The 23,295-nt window shown below is 39.7% G+C and overlaps 1 protein-coding gene across 3 annotated transcripts in view; it reads right to left on the minus strand.

Moving 5' to 3' along the window:
- Positions 1 to 20,305, minus strand: part of LOC131432732 (serine-rich adhesin for platelets) — a 75,462-nt gene extending 55,157 nt beyond the window's left edge. For 2 of the 3 annotated variants that reach the window (XM_058599213.1, XM_058599211.1), the window contains exon 1: positions 18,951 to 20,305. In XM_058599213.1, the coding sequence (XP_058455196.1) occupies positions 18,951 to 19,029 (79 nt within the window). In that variant the 5' untranslated portion in view covers positions 19,030 to 20,305. The remainder of the gene's footprint in view (positions 1 to 18,950) is intronic. The other variant, XM_058599212.1, reaches the window with a different exon arrangement.
- Positions 20,306 to 23,295: the final 2,990 nt, after the last annotated feature.

A 23,295-nucleotide genomic window follows, 5' to 3' on the forward strand; every position in this document is an offset into this window, starting at 1 on the left:
TAGGCGGCGTTCAGCACAGTTATCGCGTGGTAATTGCAGCAATCCAGCTTATCGCCCTTTTTGTAGATGGGACACACGATTCCTTCCATCCATTCCTCCGGTAAAAGCTCGTCCTCCCAGATCTTGGTAACGACCCAGTGCAGTGCTTTCACTAGTGCATTACCATCGTGTTTTAGTAGCTCGCTTGGTAGTTGGTCAACGCCAGCGGCCTTATTATTTTTCAACCGGCTTACCACCTCCTCGACTACTTGAAGGTCTGGGACCGGCAGTCTATCGACCTCCGCACGCGTTCCCAAGTTCGTTACCGCGCCGCTACTTTCGTATTCCGCCACATCGTCATTGAGGTGCTCGTCGAAATACTGCCGCCACCTCTCGATCACCTCACAGTCGTTCGTGAGAAGATCCCCGTTTGTGTCCTTGCACATATCGGCCTGTGGCACATGGCCTCTGCGCGAACGGTTCACCTTCTCGTAGAACTTCCTTGTGTCATTAGCACGAAACAGCTGTTCCATCGCTTCGCGATCTCGGTCTTCCTGTTGGCGCTTTTTTCTACGGGATACCGAGTTTAGTCTGTTCCGCGCCTGTCTGTATCGCTCCTCGTTTGCTCTCGTCCGGTGTTGCTCGCCCAAGCTGCATTCTTCTCGGCCACTAACTGTTCACATTCGTCGTCGAACCAGTCGTTCCTTACGTTCGGAGCCGCCGTACCTAGCGTTGCTGATGCAGTGCTACCTATGGCAGAACGGATGTCTCTCCAGCCATCTTCAAGAGTAGCTGCACCAAGCTGCTCTTCCGTTGGTAGTGCCACTGCCAACTGCTGCGCGTATACTTGGGCTACTCCAGCATCCCGGAGCCGCGCGATGTTAAACCGCGACGTTCGGTTTCGCATCCCTTCCTACCTGGGCATTCATGTCACCGATGACAATTTTTACGTCTCTGCGTGGGCAGCTGTCATATGCTTGTTCCAGCTGCACGTAGAACGCTTCTTTCTCGTCATCGGGTCTCCCTTCATGTGGGCAGTGCACGTTAATGATGCTGTCATTGAAAAAACGGCCTTTAATTTTCAATATGCACATCCTATCGTTGATCGGCTGCCACCCAATCACTCGCCGACGCCTCTTGCCCAGCACTATAAAGCCAGTTCCCAGCTCGTTCGTTGTGCCACAGCTTTGGTAGAAGGTAGCCGCTCGATGACCGCTTTTTCACACCTTCTGTCCCATCCAACAAAGCTCCTGCAGCGCTACGACGTCGAAGCTGCGAGGATTTAGTTCGTCCTATATTATCCTTTCGCAGCCTGCGAAACCTAGCGACTTGCAATTCTATGTTTCAAGTTTCCAATCATAGTCCTTATTTCGTCGCGTGGGTCTATGCCGATTGTTCCGGGTCGTATTCTCTCCTGTATTATTCGTAATAGATGTTTTACGGGCGGCTTATTAGGCCTACGCCGACCCCCTGTCTCGCCGGAGGATCATCGTGCTTGCTCTGTTTAACGTCCCAACTAGCATTAGGACGATCCCGTTGGTGGGGTTGCCACCTTGGATTTAGCTGGACGGGATGCAGCATTTCATACTCAGCCGCTGGATACCAGAACAGACGCTGTTTGAAGCCGCTCCTAACATGGAGTACAGACGCTCCGACATCCTCTAAAGAGGACCCCCTTCCCTGTCAGCATACGACCAAGGTCCCGCAGGAGTTGGTTACCCGATCCTATGGTCCTATGGTTGCTCGTAGCCCAGGCGGCACCGCTGGGAGGTAGGGATAGGAGTTAGTGGACAAGAAGCTAAGAGCCACACTGGGCCTGAATTACGCATTGTCCAGTCGTTTACCAACCAATGTCGACGACCAAATAAACTTATTTCAGTTTTACCGGTATTCGATTTTCGATCCCGGAAGGTTACCAAAAATTGTAGGTGGAACGCCTTACGATTTTTCTAAGATGGCTACAATTTTGAATCTAATGAAATGGTTAACAATTGATTAGACGAATTTAACTTCGATTCGCCTTGCAGTTCCAAAATTTCAATTACAATTTATCGACGGTAATTGAAAATCATGATTTCATGAAAACTAAACACAACGAAGAATATTCACGCAAAACACACATGCTGATTGATAAAAAAGATATCATCTCACTGCTAGCTGGATTAAGCATGTTTTTTAAAGCAAATGTTACGTCGATTTTGAGTCGAAGACACATGTTCAGCGTCCAGCGTGTAGCACAACATGAGGAACCGGGTGGTTATCCACTATCCGGTGAGGAAAGATAAAGTTGGTATGGGTTCTATATAGTGGCGCGAATTACAAATACAAGGAAAACTACGTAATGAAATGTGGTCAGGTTTTGGACACTTTCAGCTTAGTCGAATTTGCTTCAATTGCTAATAGTATTTCATCTACTGCTCGGAAATATTTCTACGTATCGATTTGAAAAGATACTGCTACGTATTTTGATGTGGAATACATCTTTGTTTTTTATATAGGGGTGCAAATTAGAAACTCAAGGGAAAATACACGTTGAAATGTGGTCAGATTTTGAACACTTACAGCTTAGTCAATTTTGTATCAATTATTGAATTTATTCCACCATTCCATTGGTAATATTTCAAAGTTTCGATTTGAATGTATCAAGCCACGTATTTTCAATTATATATTGGCGTTTTCGTTTTTAATTTGCACTACACCGGTGCAGTGCTACACGGAGGCATGAATAAACGAACAAAAATGACGAAAACATAAACAGTAACCATTGACTACCATAAACGATTCCATTGCACAGAGCTACACCAAACTTTTGATGAGTGCTACACCAGTGGTATCGGTGCAGAAAAAGTGTAGCACTGGTGTAGTGCAATTGGCAAAAACGAACGGTTTCAGTGCAACCTTACCTACACCGGTGTAGTGCAATTTAAAAACGAAAACGACATATGATTGAAATTTTGATTAACCGCGAGTAGTGTCCTTTTTGTCAGCAAAAATCCAAAACGCTATGCTGGCTTACTGGATTTTCCTTACGGAGACGATGGTTTTGAAGGAGAAAGCGTGTTTTCAGTATCACTTGTAACATGTCAGAGGAAGGTATTTACTGAACAACAAGACGCAAAGCGCTATAAAATGATTTGAAGTTTTAATTGGTTTGCTTTGATCTTATCATGCGAGTTTGGATGAAATGCTGGCCCTTATTACCGGTATCACTACACGGTGAAAACCAAGTGAAGTGATTGTGACCCTTACTATCTTCATCACTTCACGGTGAAAATCGAGTGGAGTGAATTTAGGTCCTTATTTTGGAAGTCGCTTCCGACTCCCTGCCACGACGCCATCTTGATGAGATCAAAATCGGAACTTCAAAATCAGCTGATTGCAACGTAAACAAACAAACAGTAATACATTTGTTTTACGCGTTTACCTTGTTTAGTGCACGAAAATTAGTGAATTTTTGGTCGACTCTTTTACAATAACTTGTCGGTTTACCTAAAATACAGCATACAGTGTTTTGGGACATCAAGTGGAATAATTTTCACAATTTGAGAGTCGCGATGAGTATTAAAACATCGCAGTGTTTGGGACTCGAAACGCGAGGGGCTCAACGTAATCGGTATACTTTCAAATGGCTGGTGCTCACATACCGGTGTCAGATGGGTGGTCGCTTCAGAGACAAAAGTAATTACTTGGATGAACTTGATGTCATTGTGAACTCCTCGCCACCAACATTTTGTTGAAAAAAATATGTTTTTTTCCACTACAGTGATCACTTCACTATGCGTGATACTGGTAATAGGTAAAATCAAGTGAAGTGATATGTGAGTGATGCGAAAGTAAAAGTGGAAGTGAGAACGGTAATAAGGTTCGCTTTGTTGTATCGTTGTTACCTGAGAAGTAACCTAGAGTAAATTTAACACGTTGACTGCCAACCTACGAGATAACTCGTATATTCTGGTCGTATGAGAATGGTCGTGGCAGTCAACGTGTTAAGGTGCTCAAAAATAGTTTCTAATTTAAATAAGTTGAACTCGATTAATTATTGAAACCGCAGAATGGTAGTAATGGTAGAGAACTTAACGCTATAAAAATAACTGAATGCATGCAAAACTTGAATACAAGTTTGGCGAAGAGAAGCTTAAGCATCGAAATCCGTTACACTAGTATACACGTAGGTATAATTGCATATATTTGGGCTATTGATGTAGTTTCGTCGGATACAAGACAGTGATCACTTCACTATGCGTGATACTGGTAATAGGTAAAATCAAGTGAAGTGATATGTGAGTGATGCGAAAGTAAAAGTGGAAGTGAGAACGGTAATAAGGTTCGCTTTGTTGTATCGTTGTTACCTGAGAAGTAACCTAGAGTAAATTTAACACGTTGACTGCCAACCTACGAGATAACTCGTATATTCTGGTCGTATGAGAATGGTCGTGGCAGTCAACGTGTTAAGGTGCTCAAAAATAGTTTCTAATTTAAATAAGTTGAACTCGATTAATTATTGAAACCGCAGAATGGTAGTAATGGTAGAGAACTTAACGCTATAAAAATAACTGAATGCATGCAAAACTTGAATACAAGTTTGGCGAAGAGAAGCTTAAGCATCGAAATCCGTTACACTAGTATACACGTAGGTATAATTGCATATATTTGGGCTATTGATGTAGTTTCGTCGGATACAAGACAATGTAGTTTCGTCGGATTCAAGGAGTTATCAGAGTTATCGTGCAACAAAAGAAATTCAAATTTTTTGCATGATAAAAAGCATCATTCGAACAACATTTTGTAATTTTTGTCGTGAATACGACTTACTTTACTATGGGGCGCCTTTTCAAAATTTACCCTCTGAGAGAGTGATAAGTTTTTGATCGTGAATATCTCCTGTTATATCTAACGAATCAACATAATTCTTGCTACATGCCATCGGAAATATGATCACAATTTTATGCTAAAACTTTCAGTTGTGTGACATATTCTTAAATAGTTCACAATTAAACTTTTCTGAAATGTTTGGTATAAACGAGTATCAAAGAGGATAATTCATATGGCGCGTTTGCCTTTCTCGTATTTTGAAAGCTCATAGCTCAGTGATCTGTAGAAGGATTTATATAATCTAACTACCAATAGAATCGAAAATATTCAACTTGAACGTGTATTACAACAATATTGAAGTTTTTCAATAGTACACTATTGAAAAACCTGTTTGATTTAACCCATGACAGCACCAGCCAATCAGAACGCGAGATGTCTGTATCTATACAAGAGCATCCATATAAAAGTTGAATGGTTCACTTTTCCTATCATTTGCTGAGCAACTCTCCCCGAAACAAGACACACGACAGCAACATCGAGGACCTGTCGTCTCATTGTTTCCCGATATGAATGCACGAGACACCGTCAGCACAATGAAACCGAAAAAGGCAGCCAAAAAGTCCAGCAAGGCCCATTGCCGAAACAAGACACACACGAGAACCATCTCAGATCTCAATATTTCCTACCAAAAGATTCATCAAGATGGGAGTTAAAATAATTTGCACCGTCACTAACACATTCAATTACGACCGGCAATGCGAAAGCGAAAGTGATGATTTTGAACACATCTTTATACTAGTTTACAAATATGCCGTGTGAAACAGAGTTGCCACAGATCAATATGTATTTTTGTCGCGAGTACTTTAGTATGCGGCCGAAAATAAAAATTGTTAGAACAAATGTTTCCACTTGATTTGCGCATTCTACTTTCCAGGCGTATCAGAACTGGCTAAACTTAAAGCAATTCTAAATATTTCTTTATCACAGTGATGTGGTCATCCTGAAAAGGACGGGGTTTTCAACGGATGGCCAGCTGCAGATGACGAGGGAAGATTTTCGTTTTCGTTGTCATGGGCAGCGTTACCGGTCAACTCCAACACTTCGGCAACCAAGTACTCCATCACTGCCGCCAGATAGACCGATGCACCAGCACTGACACGCTCGGCGTAGTTCCCCTTCCGAGGCAAACGATGGATTCTGCCGCCAACTGGGCACTTCAGACCAGCACGGTTTGAGCGGGACTTTGCCTTGCCCTTAATTGTTCCTCCACAGCTCGACGACCCATTCAGTATTACTGGCTGCCGCTCTGCTAACTCTCTCTTTTATATCGTTTCACTGTTTCCCGTTCTGCGTATAGGAAAGGAATTCTAACAAAGGGGACGTCCTACCGTGCTACCACTAGCACGTATAAAAGGAAATGTGATGTGAGAAATAGCGTCATTTAAGTTAAAGCAGCTACTCTGTACGTACGAGACACCGTCAGAACGATGGCTCCGAAGACAGGTAGAAAAGCAGATTTGTACCGTCACTAACACATTCAATTACGAACGGCAATGCGAAAGCGAAAATGATGATGTTGAACACATCTTTATACTAGTATGGGGTCGTGTGAAAATATGCCTTGCGAAACAGGGTTGCCATATATACAGATTAATCTGTATTATCATTATTATTATTATTATTATTATTATTATTATTATTATTATCATTATTATTATTTATATTATTATTATCATTATTATTATTATTATTAGAATCACTCTTGCATACCGAAGATCGTAGATACATTTCAGACCAGGCCATTGCAATTGTCTCGTACTGAAATTTCGAGAAGAATCAGATATCTTCGAACTTCATAGCTTCAATAAAAATAAACTACAAATTTGTCGTACCTAGCTTCCTATATTAGCAAATTAAAAAGGAATTGTTTCAAGTTTGGAATATATAGTTGTAGAATAGTAGCTGTTTAATGTAACTAAACTGTACTTTAATGTAGGTGTATCGCTTCAAATTCTATTAGTGAAAAAGAGGAAAGCTTGCACAATTCATACAATCAATCAACTAACTGATATTCGGAAAAGTGATGGGAGCGTGTCAGTTTTTTCGTATTCACGACATCCAGTTATGTCTCTGACATTACTCACCCGCCTTTTTTTTAAAGAAAAATACACGTAGAAATGTGGTCAAGTTTTGAACAATTACAGCTCAGTCAATTTTGTATCAATTATTAATATCATGTCACCATTTGATTGGAAATATTTCTACGAATTGATTTGAATGTTCATAGCCATGTATTTTTAATTGTGTATCATTGAAATGTTGATTAATAGCTAGCAGTGTCCTATTTTGTCTGCAAAAAATCTCCGGCATACCGGATTTCCCTGCCATAGTCGACGGTATTGAAGGAGTAAGCGACATATCAAAGGGAAAGCAGCGCTCTGATTGGTCAATCGATGCAAAAGCGAAGCTGTTGGAAGCACGTTTCAGTCCTACGTGTAGCATGCTAGAGATAGGTTGTTGCTAGACAGCAAGACAAAAAGTGCCATAAAACGATGTGAAGCTTTAATAGGTATGCTCTGATCTTGTGTCATGCAAGATCGGAATAAATTCCATGTTATGTCGTTTCGCCTGAGAAATTGACAACTACCCCAAGGTAAATTTTGAGTGCATAAGATTAATTTCCAATTTTTATAAGATGAACTCGATTGATAATGAGAAAAAGTTTATCGCTTCAACCGAAATCGCACAATGGTAGGGAAACGCTATAAAAAAAGGCGGGTGGGTAATGTCAAAGACATAACTGAATGTCGTGAATACGAAAACAACTGACATGTTCCTAAACACTTCCGAATATCAATTAGTTGATAAATTGTATGAATTATGCAAGCATTCCCCTTTTCCACATTTTTCGCAAAAACAAAGGAGGCTTCACTTGATCTCGATTACTGTGAATTTCACACAGCGAAAAGTGCAAAAATCTAACCAAACTGTTCTATATTTGCACTAAACTGAGGATATTTCCTTTCGCTTTGCGAACAACAAATCCTAATAGTTCATTAGAGAATTTTTAGAGCCATTAGAACGGCTGATTTTGAGTGATGCTCTCCACCGTTGCTTTTTCACCAATGCAAATGACGCAGCTGTGACGTAATCGCTCTCGCCGGAAGCGAAACTAGTTTTGCAAATGACACAAAATACATTTGCTCGCAGTGGCGATAGAATCCAAACTGATCCAATTTTTGTTGAGAGGCTTGTTTTTACCTGATTTCGTTTGTAGCTTTTTCACTAATGGGCGGTCCTAACGGCTATAAAAATAGGCGCATACAGAATTTTAATTTCGATTATTTCATTTCAGATTTGCATAATTTATTTAAAAAAACTATTAATATGCTGTAGGGATTCGTTTCTAACATTTAGAAGAACCAAATTGAGGAACTCACTGCGATATTCAACACTTTTCGGATTTTTCTCGAACGATTTGTTGTACAGCAGCAGATATTTTGTTCTCTTCCTCAGAACGCGTTCTGATTGGCTGGTGTTGACATGGGTCAAATGAGACAGGTTTTTCAATAGTGTACTATTGAAATACTTCAATGCTTTTGCTATACACGTTTAAGTTGAAAAATTTCGATTCTATTGGTAGATAGATTATATAAATCCTTTCACAAATCACTGAACTATGAGCTTTAAAAACACGAGAAAGGCATACGAGCCTTATGAATTATCCCCTTTGATATTGTTTATACCAAACATTTCAGAAAAGTTTAATTTTGAATTATTTGAGATTATGTCACACAACTAAAAATTTTATAATAAAATTGTGATCATATTTCCGATGGGGTGTAGCAAAAATTATGTTGATTCGTTAGATACAAAAAGAGATATTCACGATCAAAAACTTATCACTCTCTCAGAGGGTAAATTTTGAAAAGGCACCCCATAGTAAAGTAAGTCGTATTCACGACAATAACTGCTTGCTCATTCAGTAATAGCCGTTCAACCGAGAAGGTTGTGTATAGAAGCGTACAGTTTAATAACGCTGGTTAGTTTACACGCGTTAAATACGACAACGGTTGAACTACAGGTAGAGACCTGTTGGCAGCAGCCGTTAAAACGTAAAATCGTGCTGCATAAGAGAGCCCTAGTGCTGGGCCAAGCTGGTGAAGGAAACAACAAAGGGCGTTTCCCAAGCTCTACCCAGGCCACAATATACAGCCACAAGTGCTGAGCAGGAGAGTGCAAAGGCACATTGAAGAAGAAGAGTGCAAAGGCACACAGAAGCAGGAGAGTGCAGAAGCACACCGGTGCGAAGGCACTTCGGTGCAGAAGCATATCGGTGCGGAGCACAAGGAAGAAGGAGACAAGACAACTCGGTCTTTCCACTGCCATACAACACGCAGGTATACACCGGTGACCTGCGCTGGTTGCAGCTGGCGAAGACAAAAGTAAATCGGAAATCGAGTGGTGCTGGATGTCAGGTAGCAGTAGCATCACATCCAACAATCAGCATCCAACAAGAACATCTAGAGCAACGAGGATCTACACGGCAGTGCAACGGAGATAGACAACAATTTCAAGGTAGAAGTTTTTTCTTTTCCTTCTGATTGAGTACTGTGTAGTGTTGGTTTCATTTTTTATTTTAAAGTTTGATTAAAAATTTTAATGTGATGGATGAATCCATGGACGTAAACCCTAGCATGAATCCTATACCCCCACGAACGAAAAAATATCAGGAGAGCTCTTCTGGGCCTTGGATAGTCTTTTTTAGACGTATATCAAAGCCATTAAACATTTACCAAATTTCTAAAGGTTTGACATCACGATACTCTTCAATCAAAGAGATCATAAAAGTAAATAACGATAAAATTCGTGTTGTGGTAAATAATTTGAAACACGCGAATGATATTGTCTCTTCGGAACATTTCATTAAAGAGTATAAAGTTTACATACCCTCCAAAGATGTCGAAATTGACGGTGTTGTTACCGAAGCGAGTCTTTCGGTAGATGATTTACTCAAGCATGGTGTTGGTCGTTTCAAGAACTCTATGCTTGAGGGTGTGAAAATACTGGAGTGCAAACAACTGTACTCAGTAGTTTATGAAGAGGGAAAAAAAGTTTATCGCCCATCAGACTCGTTTCGAGTGACATTTGCCGGATCTGCGTTGCCGTCCCATGTCTATGTCGATAAAATTCGCCTCCCTGTTCGGCTTTTTGTTCCAAATGTAATGAATTGTACGAACTGCAAAAAATTCGGACACAAAGCTACTTACTGTAGCAATAAACCAAAATGTATTAAGTGTGAAGGACCTCATAAAGATAATGATTGCAACAAGGAAATTGAAAAATGTATTTATTGTGGGGAAAGTCCTCATGAGGATATTTCAGTATGCACTGCATTTAAAGTGCACAAAGACAAAATTAAGCTTTCTTTAAAAGCACGGTCTAAGCGCACTTATGCAGAAATGCTTAAAACGGTCATTGATGTCCCCCCTTTGGAAACCGAAAACGGGTTTTCAAATCTAGAGGAACCAGAGGACTCTGACTCTGACGAAAATAGTGAAGGTAATTCGTTTATCACTACCCAAGGGTCAGTTAAGAGAAAGAAGTCTTCTTCCAAATTACCAAAAAAGACACCTAAAGTTTCATCTTCAAAAAAAGATCCCCGTGCTAAACAAAAAAAGTCAAAACCAAAGACTGTGCCTCCTGGTTTGTCAAATTCACAAACCAATCCAGGATCTAGCTCAGAAAAAGGTAATAATCCTGTGGGCTCCATTTCACAGCCACCAACAGGATTACTGAAGTTTTCGGAAATTGTTGAATGGATTTTCTCAGCATTCAATATATCTGAACCCTTAAAGACCCTCATAATGGCATTCCTTCCAATAGCTAGAAATTTTTTGAAGCAGTTATCAGCTCAATGGCCAATTGTCTCAGGTTTTGTATCTTTTGATGGATAATTTATCACCCGCCGCAAATGATACAATCACTGTCCTGCAGTGGAATTGTCGAAGCATCATGCCAAAACTTGATTCATTTAAAATTTTATTGCATAGTCAAAAATGTGATGTATTTGCTTTATGCGAAACATGGCTTACTTCAAACATAGCTTTAAATTTTAATGATTTTAACATTATACGTCTCGATAGAGACTCTCCGTATGGTGGAGTGCTTTTGGGAATTAAGAAATGCTGTTCCTTTTATAGATTAAACATCCCTTCAACTTCTAGTATAGAAGTTGTTGCTTGCCAAATAAACATTAAAGGCAAAGATATTTGCATAGCTTCGGTTTATATTCCTCCAAAAGCACAAGTTGGACAGCGACAGCTTAATGAAATGGTTGAAGCCCTTCCTGCTCCACGATTGATTCTGGGGGATTTAAATTCGCACGGAATGATGTGGGGTTCCGTTTACAATGATAGCAGATCATCTTTAATACAAAACATTTGTGACAATTTTAGCATGACGGTATTAAATATGGGTAGCATGACACGGATCCCAAGATCTTCTGCACGCCCAAGTGCATTAGATCTATCTCTTTGCTCAACATCAATTCGACTAGATTGCACCTGGAAAATATTGCCTGATTTACACGGTAGCGATCATTTACCAATCATCATCTCAATTAGCTGTAACAAATGTATTGCTAATTCAGCTAGTATTCCATATGATTTGACTAAAAATATCGACTGGATTAAATACCAAAGTAGAATCTCTAGTATTTTGAATTCAATGGAAGAGCTCCCTCCACTTGAAGAATATGACTTCCTCATTTGTTCGATTCTGGAGGCAGCAGAACAATCCCAAACTAAATGCTTTCCTGGGCCAACGACTAACAGAAGGCCTCCCAACCCCTGGTGGGACAAAGAGTGCTCAGAGGCTAAACTCGCAAAACAAAATGCTTGCAAGTCGTTTCTAAAACGGGGAGGAGGAACTCCTCAGAATTTTGAAAAACTTATGGTTTTAGAAATCAAGTACAAGAGCATACTTCGAGCCAAAAAATGTAGCTATTGGAGACATTTTGTCGAAGGTTTGTCAAGAGAAACCTCAATGAGCACTCTTTGGAATACGGCCAGACGAATGAGGAATCGTAACGTGGGCAATGAGAGTGATGAATACTCGAACCGATGGATATTTGACTTTGCTAGGAAAGTTTGCCCAGATTCTGTTCCTACGCAAAGCATTATACGGGAATCTCCTCCAAATAATGGTTTTATTAATAACCCATTTTCAATGATGGAATTTTCTATAGCACTCTTGTCTTGTAACAATAACGCCCCTGGGTTGGACAGAATTAAATTCAACTTGGTGAAGAATCTGCCCGACCTCGCAAAAAGACGTTTGTTGGAATTGTTCAACAAGTTTCTTGAGCAAAATATTGTTCCGCCTGACTGGAGACAAGTGAAAGTTATCGCCATTCAAAAGCCGGGGAAACCAGCTTCCAATCACAACTCATATAGACCCATTGCGATGTTGTCCTGCATCAGAAAATTGTTCGAAAAAATTATTCTACGACGTCTCGACACTTGGGTCGAGACGAACGGTTTGTTGTCAGATACTCAGTTTGGCTTCCGTAGAAATAAAGGGACGAATGATTGCCTTGCATTACTTTCGTCTGACATCCAAATTGCCTTCGCTCAAAAGCAACAAATGGCATCTGTATTTTTAGACATTAAAGGAGCATTTGATTCAGTTTCCATTGATGTTCTTTCAGACAAGCTCCACCAACATGGACTTCCAGCGGTTATAAATAATTATTTGCACAACCTTTTGTCAGAGAAGTGCATGTATTTTTCACATGGCGATTTGGCAACATTCAGAATTAGCTACATGGGTCTCCCGCAAGGCTCATGCCTCAGTCCGCTCCTCTATAATTTTTACGTGAATGACATTGACAGCTGTCTAGTAACCCCATGTACACTAAGACAATTGGCAGATGATGGCGTGGTTTCAGTTACTGGGCCCAAAGCTATTGATCTGCATAAACCATTGCAAGATACCTTAGATAACTTGTCCGTTTGGGCTGTTCATCTTGGTATCGAATTCTCTGCGGAGAAAACAGAGTTAGTCGTCTTTTCAAGAAAGCATGATCCCGCGCAGCTTCAGCTCCATATGATGGGAAGAATGATCCAACAGGTTTTAACTTTTAAATACCTCGGGGTGTGGTTCGATTCCAAATGCACGTGGGGAGGACACATTAGGTATCTGATAACGAAATGCCAACAAAGAGTAAATTTTCTTCGAACAATAACAGGATCTTGGTGGGGTTCTCATCCGCAAGATCTAATAAAATTGTATCAAACAACGATACTTTCAGTGATGGAATATGGATGCGTTTGTTTTCGTTCCGCTGCAAACTCTCGTTTTATCAAACTTGAGCGAATTCAGTACCGTTGTTTGCGAATTGCCTTAGGCTGCATGCACTCGACACATACAATGAGTCTTGAAGTTCTGGCGGGAGTTCTTCCATTAAAAGATCGATTTTGGGAGCTTTCATCACGCCTGCTAATAAGATGTGAGGTGCTGAATCCCATGGTAATTAATAATTTCGAACGACTAGTCGAGCTTCGATCTCAAACAAAATTTATGACAGTATATTTTAACCATATGTCACAGGAAATCAACCCTTCAAGATATATTCCTATCCGTGTCAGCATCCTAAGTGCCCCTGACTCAACTTTATTTTTCGATACATCCATGCAGCGTGAAGTGCGTGGAATCCCGGATCATCTACGCTCGACGGAAATCCCAAAAATATTTTCAAGTAAGTTCAGGCATATTGACTCTGAGAAAATGTTTTACACGGACGGATCGCGAATTGAAGAAGCGACAGGGTTTGGTATGTTCAACAATAATGTTTCGGCCTCATTTAGGCTTCAAGAACCTGCATCTGTTTATATAGCAGTGTAATCGTCACATTATCTCCAAACCATTATTTCCTCTTCACAGATAGTCTGAGTGCAATTGAAGCCATTCGCTCAATCGCTGCTGGCAAAAATGAACCGTTTTTCTTGGGTAAAATAAAACAGTGTCTGAACGACATATTGAATAATAATTATCTAATCACTATAGTCTGGGTCCCGGCTCATTGCTCCATTCCAGGCAATGAAAGAGCCGATAATTTAGCCAAACGTGGTGCTATTGAGGGTGAAATTTATGAGCGACCGATTGCTTTCAACGAATTCTATAGTTCGTCTCGCCAAAGAACACTTGCCAGCTGGCAAGCATCTTGGGATAGAGATGATCTGGGTCGGTGGATGCACTCAATTATTCCGAAAATATCGACAAAGGCATGGTTCAGGGGACTGGATGTGAGTAGGGATTTCATTCGTGTGATGTCCAGACTCATGTCCAATCACTACACGTTAGATGCACATCTCCTTCGAATTGGGCTCTCCGAGACTAATCATTGTGCTTGCGGAGAAGGTTATCGGGATATTGATCATGTCGTTTGGACATGCGTGGAGTATCGTGATGTCAGATCTCAACTAATAAATTCTTTGCGTACCCAAGGTAAACTATCCAATATCCCAGTTCGAGACATTCTTGCTTGTCGTGACCTTACATGAAACTTATTTATCATTTCATAAAGAAAATTGGAGTTTCAATTTAATAAAGGCCCCTTTTAAGACTTAGTTCTGATCCCAGCTGCGTCCATGAGTTCAACCAATAGCTAAATTAGAATAAAAATTATGTAATGATACAAACAAACTCGAAACAGTTTATGAAAATATCAACAAAATGTCTGAAAATAACAGCTTATTTTATAATTTATAGAAGTTAATCGTTTGGTTCAAATAATATTTCCGAGTAGATTTCATAATTAATGACGAGTTACCTAAGATGATATTTAAGCTATAAGAGAATATGTTTTAATAAATTCAAAACGTTGTGACTATGTTAGAATTAAATTAGGATAAGAATATTATGTAAAAGTGATGCTACGGCGAAGAAAAACTTATGTAAACTGCCTTAAGAAATAAACGTATTTATGGGAAAAAAAAATAACTGCTTGCATACAAAACTCGAACACAAGCTTGGCGAAGAGAAGCTTAAATATCGATATACGTATCGCAAGCGTGTACAAACATATAATTGCATACATTTGGGCTATTGATGTAATTTCGTCGGCTACAAAACAAATACAAATCGTGACAAATAGAGTCTATATTCTAGGTTCGTGTGTTCGGTTTTGGTTCCTAATTAAGATCAATCTAAGCAGACTCTCGTGCATTTGCGAATTCAAAAGTGTGACGATTGATTGAACTATTTGATTGTAGATCATTAGAAATTTTGGCCTTGTTCCACATCAATGGCTCGAACAACCCCATGGGGCTGATCCTTGTAGTTTTTAGACTAAAAGTATAAAAAGAAATCAAACAGAAGAAATTTTTACTTAACATAAGGTCTGAAATTAGAATTTTTCCGCAAGATTTTTTCAGTGTCGGAAAAGTCGTCAAAAATAGCTATGCTTTCGAGAAGGGTTATTTTTGACAATGACAAAATAACTAGTCGAATGTCAAATTTTTACTAAAAGTTAAAATAATTCGCGGGATGGTCCACACACTAAGTTATTCCATGGATCCCAATAATAGCTGGCTTATAAGATATTTGAGCTGTCCGTTTTAGTCCTGTGTACAGCTTAGCTTCTGTCTTCCCATACTTATATCCAAATGAAAGGTCCCTAACTTTGCAATTCGGACTTCCGGTTCCGGCGGCACATTATTTCTCACAGATTTAAAATTCATCCAATACAAAGGTTATGTTAGTTTATGACCATATAAAAATACTCCGGTACGGTAATTCCGATTTAGTAAACAGTAATAAAAAAAAGGCGGGTGAGTAATGTCAGAGACATAACTGGATGTCGTGAATACGAAAAAACTGACACGCTCCCATCACTTTTCCGAATATCAGTTAGTTGATTGATTGTATGAATTGTGCAAGCTTTCCTCTTTTTCACTAATAGAATTTGAAGCGATACACCTACATTAAAGTACAGTTTAGTTACATTAAACAGCTACTATTCTACAACTATATATTCCAAACTTGAAACAATTCCTTTTTAATTTGCTAATATAGGAAGCTAGGTACGACAAATTTGTAGTTTATTTTTATTGAAGCTATGAAGTTCGAAGATATCTGATTCTTCTCGAAATTTCAGTACGAGACAATTGCAATGGCCTGGTCTGAAATGTATCTACGATCTTCGGTATGCAAGAGTGATTCTAATAATAATAATAATAATGATAATAATAATAATAATAATAATAATGATAATAATAATAATAATAATAATAATAATAATAATAATAATAATAATAATAATAATAATAATAATGATAATACAGATTAATCTGTATATATGGCAACCCTGTTTCGCAAGGCATATTTTCACACGACCCCATACTAGTATAAAGATGTGTTCAACATCATCATTTTCGCTTTCGCATTGCCGTTCGTAATTGAATGTGTTAGTGACGGTACAAATCTGCTTTTCTACCTGTCTTCGGAGCCATCGTTCTGACGGTGTCTCGTACGTACAGAGTAGCTGCTTTAACTTAAATGACGCTATTTCTCACATCACATTTCCTTTTATACGTGCTAGTGGTAGCACGGTAGGACGTCCCCTTTGTTAGAATTCCTTTCCTATACGCAGAACGGGAAACAGTGAAACGATATAAAAGAGAGAGTTAGCAGAGCGGCAGCCAGTAATACTGAATGGGTCGTCGAGCTGTGGAGGAACAATTAAGGGCAAGGCAAAGTCCCGCTCAAACCGTGCTGGTCTGAAGTGCCCAGTTGGCGGCAGAATCCATCGTTTGCCTCGGAAGGGGAACTACGCCGAGCGTGTCAGTGCTGGTGCATCGGTCTATCTGGCGGCAGTGATGGAGTACTTGGTTGCCGAAGTGTTGGAGTTGACCGGTAACGCTGCCCATGACAACGAAAACGAAAATCTTCCCTCGTCATCTGCAGCTGGCCATTCGTTGAAAACCCCGTCCTTTTCAGGATGACCACATCACTGTGATAAAGAAATATTTAGAATTGCTTTAAGTTTAGCCAGTTCTGATACGCCTGGAAAGTAGAATGCGCAAATCAAGTGGAAACATTTGTTCTAACAATTTTTATTTTCGGCCGCATACTAAAGTACTCGCGACAAAAATACATATTGATCTGTGGCAACTCTGTTTCACACGGCATATTTGTAAACTAGTATAAAGATGTGTTCAAAATCATCACTTTCGCTTTCGCATTGCCGTTCGTAATTGAATGTGTTAGTGACGGTGCAAATTATTTTAACTCCCATCTTGATGAATCTTTTGGTAGGAAATATTGAGATCTGAGATGGTTCTCGTGTGTGTCTTGTTTCGGCAATGGGCCTTGCTGGACTTTTTGGCTGCCTTTTTCGGTTTCATTGTGCTGACGGTGTCTCGTGCATTCATATCGGGAAACAATGAGACGACAGGTCCTCGATGTTGCTGTCGTGTGTCTTGTTTCGGGGAGAGTTGCTCAGCAAATGATAGGAAAAGTGAACCATTCAACTTTTATATGGATGCTCTTGTATAGATACAGACATCTCGCGTTCTGATTGGCTGGTGCTGTCATGGGTTAAATCAAACAGGTTTTTCAATAGTGTACTATTGAAAAACTTCAATATTGTTGTAATACACGTTCAAGTTGAATATTTTCGATTCTATTGGTAGTTAGATTATATAAATCCTTCTACAGATCACTGAGCTATGAGCTTTCAAAATACGAGAAAAGCAAACGCGCCATATGAATTATCCTCTTTGATACTCGTTTATACCAAACATTTCAGAAAAGTTTAATTGTGAACTATTTAAGAATATGTCACACAACTGAAAGTTTTAGCATAAAATTGTGATCATATTTCCGATGGCATGTAGCAAGAATTATGTTGATTCGTTAGAGGAGATATTCACGATCAAAAACTTATCACTCTCTCAGAGGGTAAATTTTGAAAAGGCGCCCCATAGTAAAGTAAGTCGTATTCACGACAAAAATTCTGAAACGGGATTTGCATCAATTTATCAAATTACGGGTAATGAGAAATGCATCATCACACCACTAGGTGGATTAGAACAATTTTTTATTCTCAAATATTTGGGAATTTTTCAATTTTTCGTATTGAATTCACTATTTCAATTTAAAGCGATTCGATTACTTCACTACGCTTCGGATCACTTCTAGTAATTCACACTCCTTATTAATTCACTGCAAATTGATTACAGGTTGACAAAGACGCAGAGCCACTTGCGTTGGGATTCCATATTACTGAAATCCGTTTTCACGCCCACTACGAACTGCATTGCAATCGACTTCACTGTAAGTGCAAGAGACAGTAAGAATTTATTTTCAGTTTATTTGTAATATTGTTTTTCTATGAACTTTTCTCGTAAACCTAATGTTAGTGTTGCGAAAGAAATTCTCACCCCCTTTTGTTATGGTTAACTTCCCGTATATTTTGTGATTATTCTTCACTTTTTTCCTCAACAAGAACGCGGAGATGGAAACACTAGCAGACTTTCATCGATTATAATTACGGCTATTCCTACCGGAAGTGTACTAACAAGGGAAATACGATGGATTATGAACAAATGAAAGTTTTGTTAAAACGGAAGTGTTACGAAAACTAATATATGATCAAAGTTTTCCACAAAAATATTACGCCGAACTTAGGGAAGAATAGCCATAAGTAATACAAAATATCAAATTTCCCAATAACCATCATCATCACGATTAGTATTAGAGAGATAGACTAGCACTAAATCATCGAAACGAGGCTTTTCTACGAACTTTGCAGACTTGGTAAGTGTATAATAACATATAAAATAACAGCAATTCCTGCGATCACGTGCTATAAATACTACTGAGGACGCGCTTCAACAGATTAATAGGCGTAAAGATAACAAGTTTTCATTCCGGAAAACCTACCACCTATCATCGGTGATAACGGTGATGGTAAAACTGTCGCAGGGATGCGAATGCCATAAATTATGTCGTAGTTCAGATCATTCAACGTCGATTTTATTGACAAACGCGTGTACGAATGCGGAAGAGGACTCCGGTTCGACGACAGAGAAGAGATAGAAAACTGGGTCATGGGTGGATATGCTGGACCGTACTTTATTTCGAGTTCTTACCTTCATGACATGTGCTGCAGACTTTCGATTTCGGGGCGGGGAAGGTGGCTGTCGTCGAAGACGACGTAAGCGTGCCCATTGGAATCAATCCAAATTAGGCAAGTTTATCAGCGTCCCAGGCTCTCCGGAAGTATGTCAGCGCCCAGTCGCATACGGTTTTTCTGCTCTGCGATGTTGTCGCAACGGGTAGAATTCCTGCAGTTGAACTATCTAGGCCGTTTGAAAATTTGCGGTAATCACGGAATCACCATTTTTTTGCAGCGATTATCTTGCGGATTTTTACAGCACACTAGATACGAACCGAATCACTTTCATGCAGCCCGTTTTGCTTTCGCGAACATCACGGTTAGCTTGATCCACAATCGATTTAGTCATTTTTCTATAGATGATTGCTGTCGATGAACCCTGTACAGAAGAACATTTTTCATTTCGTTGTTTAATTTCGTTCACGTCCATCTCAGATTTACTAAGACAGTGAAAATATGTCCGTGCAAAAGGACAACACAATTTCAGAGCTTGTTTGCACTACACTTTTGCTTGGAACTTTTTTCATAAACGTAATACCATTGCTGCAAAAGGAATTTTCACCACCGCATTATTGTTAATCCTTTCCCGTCTCCTTTGTGATTTCCCTTGCTATGCGTTGACTTTACCCCACCACCATCACTTTCCTTCTTCAGCGTTAACGCGGTGGCAGAAGAAGCCTTTCCTTTCTTCACTTTTTGCTTCCAGTGATAGCACCAGTAGAAAACATTAACGATGATGGAAAAATCGAAGGAAAATATTTGATTTCGCCCCCGATAGTCGGGAGGTTTTCTTCAGCGCGTTCTGCACCTTGCTCTCTTTTCCCTCCCGGTCATCTCTCATGCTGTTCCGTTTTTCTCCCTGACATTCGAAGGAAAATATGGTGTCGTTCTTATTTTTTTCTGTGCACTTCAAAAAACACCTTTCTACTAATCGGTATCCTTTTGTAATGAAACTCTTTTTCTTGTGACACGAAATTAGGCTTCCGGTTGAAATGGTTCAACGTCACGAAAAAATATACAGATATTCCAACGATCGGAAATTTTCACCTAAGCTTGGTGAAAATAAGCAAATAAGGCTGTATCACTATGCAGTATGTTGTTTTGTTACATTTTTCAGTTAGATAACTATCCTATATTCACAGTTGTTGAAGAATACTGAACCAAGAAAACAACGAATATCCATTTTCCTGGTTTTCTCAGCTTCTTTTTTTTAAGCTAACCGAGGAATCGAAAAGGAGCTGATGGAACTTTTCTCTGCCATTCAGTAACACGGACTCGATTCGACTCAGCTCGGGCTTTTGCTTTTCCCTTCTACCCAGTTATGTCGAACTCCTGTAGCATTTTATAACTGTGTGGTTTTTTTTATGATGGTGCAAAAGCACACAGACGTAATTTTCTCAATGAATGAAAATTTTACTTCGGCTTTTCTCCGCTGTTGGGGTGAGGCAGTTTGGACTAAACGTGATACGTAGATGGCACTCACACACACTCAGCTCAGGCACTCTCACTCGGAATCGATTGATGTACGTTAGTCTGGATTTATGCGGAATGGTTCTCGGAGTTCGATAGTAATCGTTAAGTAAAGTATATTCAAAAGTTACTTTCAAGAAGTTTCTCTTTTCCAAATTTCATTTCCCAGATATGAAATTTGGAAAAGAGAAACTTTTGAAAATTTTCCAATTATAGCATCATAAATGTGCTAAGCCAACATGAGGCAAAATCTGATGACGAGAATGATGTATTCTTTGTTCAGTTGGAAATGATCGACGATAACTGTTCACAGGGGAATGTAAAACTGTCTCCCGAGGAATTGTAGTCCGATGAACCTTTTTCTCTGACAATCATCTTATCAAAAATATAAAACCAAATCGACTGCATTCTCATCGACCATAAATCCTTCTCCAACCTACTATTTCGCTGAAAGTCGTTTCGATGAATGCCATTTCGTCGAAAGTAGTTTTTCCGAATGTCATTTCACCGAAAGTCGTTTCGCCGAATGCCATTTCGCCGAAAGTCGTTTTGTCGAATGGGTCATTTTATCAAAGGGTTATTTCGCCGAAAGGGCCATTTCGCCAAAAGGGCCATTTCGCCGAAAGGGTAATTTCGACGAAAGGGTAATTTTGAATACATAACATTCAGTAACACGGCAAATTCTGGTTATTCATCAAAAACATATACTGAGGTCTTTTTTATGCGGTTTTTTTACGCGACTTTTTTATGCGATTTTTCAGAGTTATGCGGTTTTTTTTTATGCGAAGTTTCAGAGTTATGCGGTTTTTTATGCGAATTTTCAGAGTTATGCGGTTTCCCTTCTGCGGTTTTTTTTATGCAAAGTTTCAGAGCTATGCGGTTTTTTTATGCGAAGTTTCAGGGTTATGCGGTTTTTTTATGCGAATTTTCAGAGTTATGCGGCTTTTTTTATGCGGTTTTTTATGCGGTACGTAAACTCGCATAAAAAAAAGACTTCAGTGTATTTATTTTCGCAGCCAGATAATCGAAGCCAAGATGGCTTGGCGGTACAAAGCCGCTGAAGCGACGCCAGCTGGATTGGCTGCCGACTCGCCATCGGAGGCGGCGGCCTCTTGCATACAAACCTGTAACCGTCTCGTTTGCCCGGTCTACTCAAAGCTAGGTTTCTTCGCTTCAGTTAGGTCCGAACGAGCGGTAGCAAGGTCGGATAGCATACGAACAAAACGATGTGACGAAGCCGCATTAGATAGTTTTTTCAATTGCACTCAGTTATCAGAAAATACAGCAAAGTATTGCCTGGTGGATACTCTAATAAAGTCAACAAGTTTCTTGAGAATTCCGTTCTGAAGATCATGAATAAACCTACAAAAATTATTCAAGTGTCTTGATCATTTCAAAAGTACGATTGTCAACAAAACGGGAGAAAACATAATCAATTTTTATTTGTCTATTTTTAATTAATTCCGATATCGATATTAAGACTAATGAAGAATTCGACAAAATGACCCTTTCGGCGAAATAGCATTCGGCGAAATCCGTAATAAGGTGTTCACAATTTAAGCAGCACTGCAGTGATTATGCTAATCCTAGTAGCAAATCACAATTGTAAGACTTAAACTATGGTGGTATTGGATTAAAAGTGTGGCTGCTCGGCCATCTATGGAAGTTGACCATCAATGTCAACTTCCCTCTCTGAGCAGCCTAGATAGCCGTGTAGTGTCGGTAGCGGTTTCCAAACTGGCTAAGAATAACGCTACGGTCCACCTGTACCGGTGGTATAAGTCCACCAAACAGGTAAGCCGTGTGGCATCCGGCGGAAGTATTTTTTACCAAGAATTGATCCACTGATTTCCTGTTCCATGTCGTAAAAGGCCACAAAAATAGGAACTCCTAAGTCAGTCGTGAACGGAATATCTTGGGGTGTTCCCTTACTGTGTTAAGCGAAGCTCTGGCACAGTGGACGACTTCTTTCTTCGCAACTCGTGGGATTTAAATGATAATAACATTTAAAAAAATCCTTACATGGTTCGCTATAGGCGATTATAAGCCAATATATTTGGTTTCTTGTAGTTGTTGTACGGTTGGTGCTGGAGGTGGAATGTTCGTTACTCTAATTTATAATGGTTAGAGTGGCACAAATCAATCTTCAGCTTGAACGTACAGCAACTATAAATCTATCCAGACTTCTTCAAGAAGGTAAAGCTTCTATAGCTTTGGTTCAAGAACCATATTTCCAAAAGGGAAACTTCTACGTTGGAAAATTGCTAAACCCAGTCTTTGTTGCCTTCAACAAGATCGGTATGACTAATCCACGTGAAATGCCTCGAGCATGCATACTTGCAAATAGTGCTCTCGATGTTTCTCTCATATCGGAGCTCACAACTCGGGATATTTGTGCTGTCACAGTTGGTATGACTATTGATGGCATAGACAGGAAATATGTCTATTGTTCGGCATATTTACCGCATAACCAACCTTCGCCAAGCGATGACTTCAAAAAGGTTGTATCATACTGCTGCAAGAGTGATATACCGCTTGTAATCGGCAGTGACATAAATGCTCACCATATCATTTGGGGCAGCACAGATATAAATTCGAGAGGCTCTGATATGATGGAATTCGTGAGCAGTACAAACCTGCACATAGTCAATGCAGGAAACCGCCCAACTTTTGCGAGATCTGGAAGAGAGGAGGTTTTGGACGTAACTCTCTGCTCTGATAGAATTGCGCATGAGTTGGTGAATTGGCTCGTCTCCGATGAGCTCGAACCTTCGTTGTCTGATCATAAGTACATATTCTTTGATCATTCAAACGTTAAATTTGATATTATCACATATCGTAATCCCAAA

Source organism: Malaya genurostris, chromosome 2, assembly GCF_030247185.1.
Source record: "Malaya genurostris strain Urasoe2022 chromosome 2, Malgen_1.1, whole genome shotgun sequence".
Classification (NCBI taxonomy): Eukaryota; Metazoa; Arthropoda; class Insecta; order Diptera; family Culicidae; genus Malaya; species Malaya genurostris.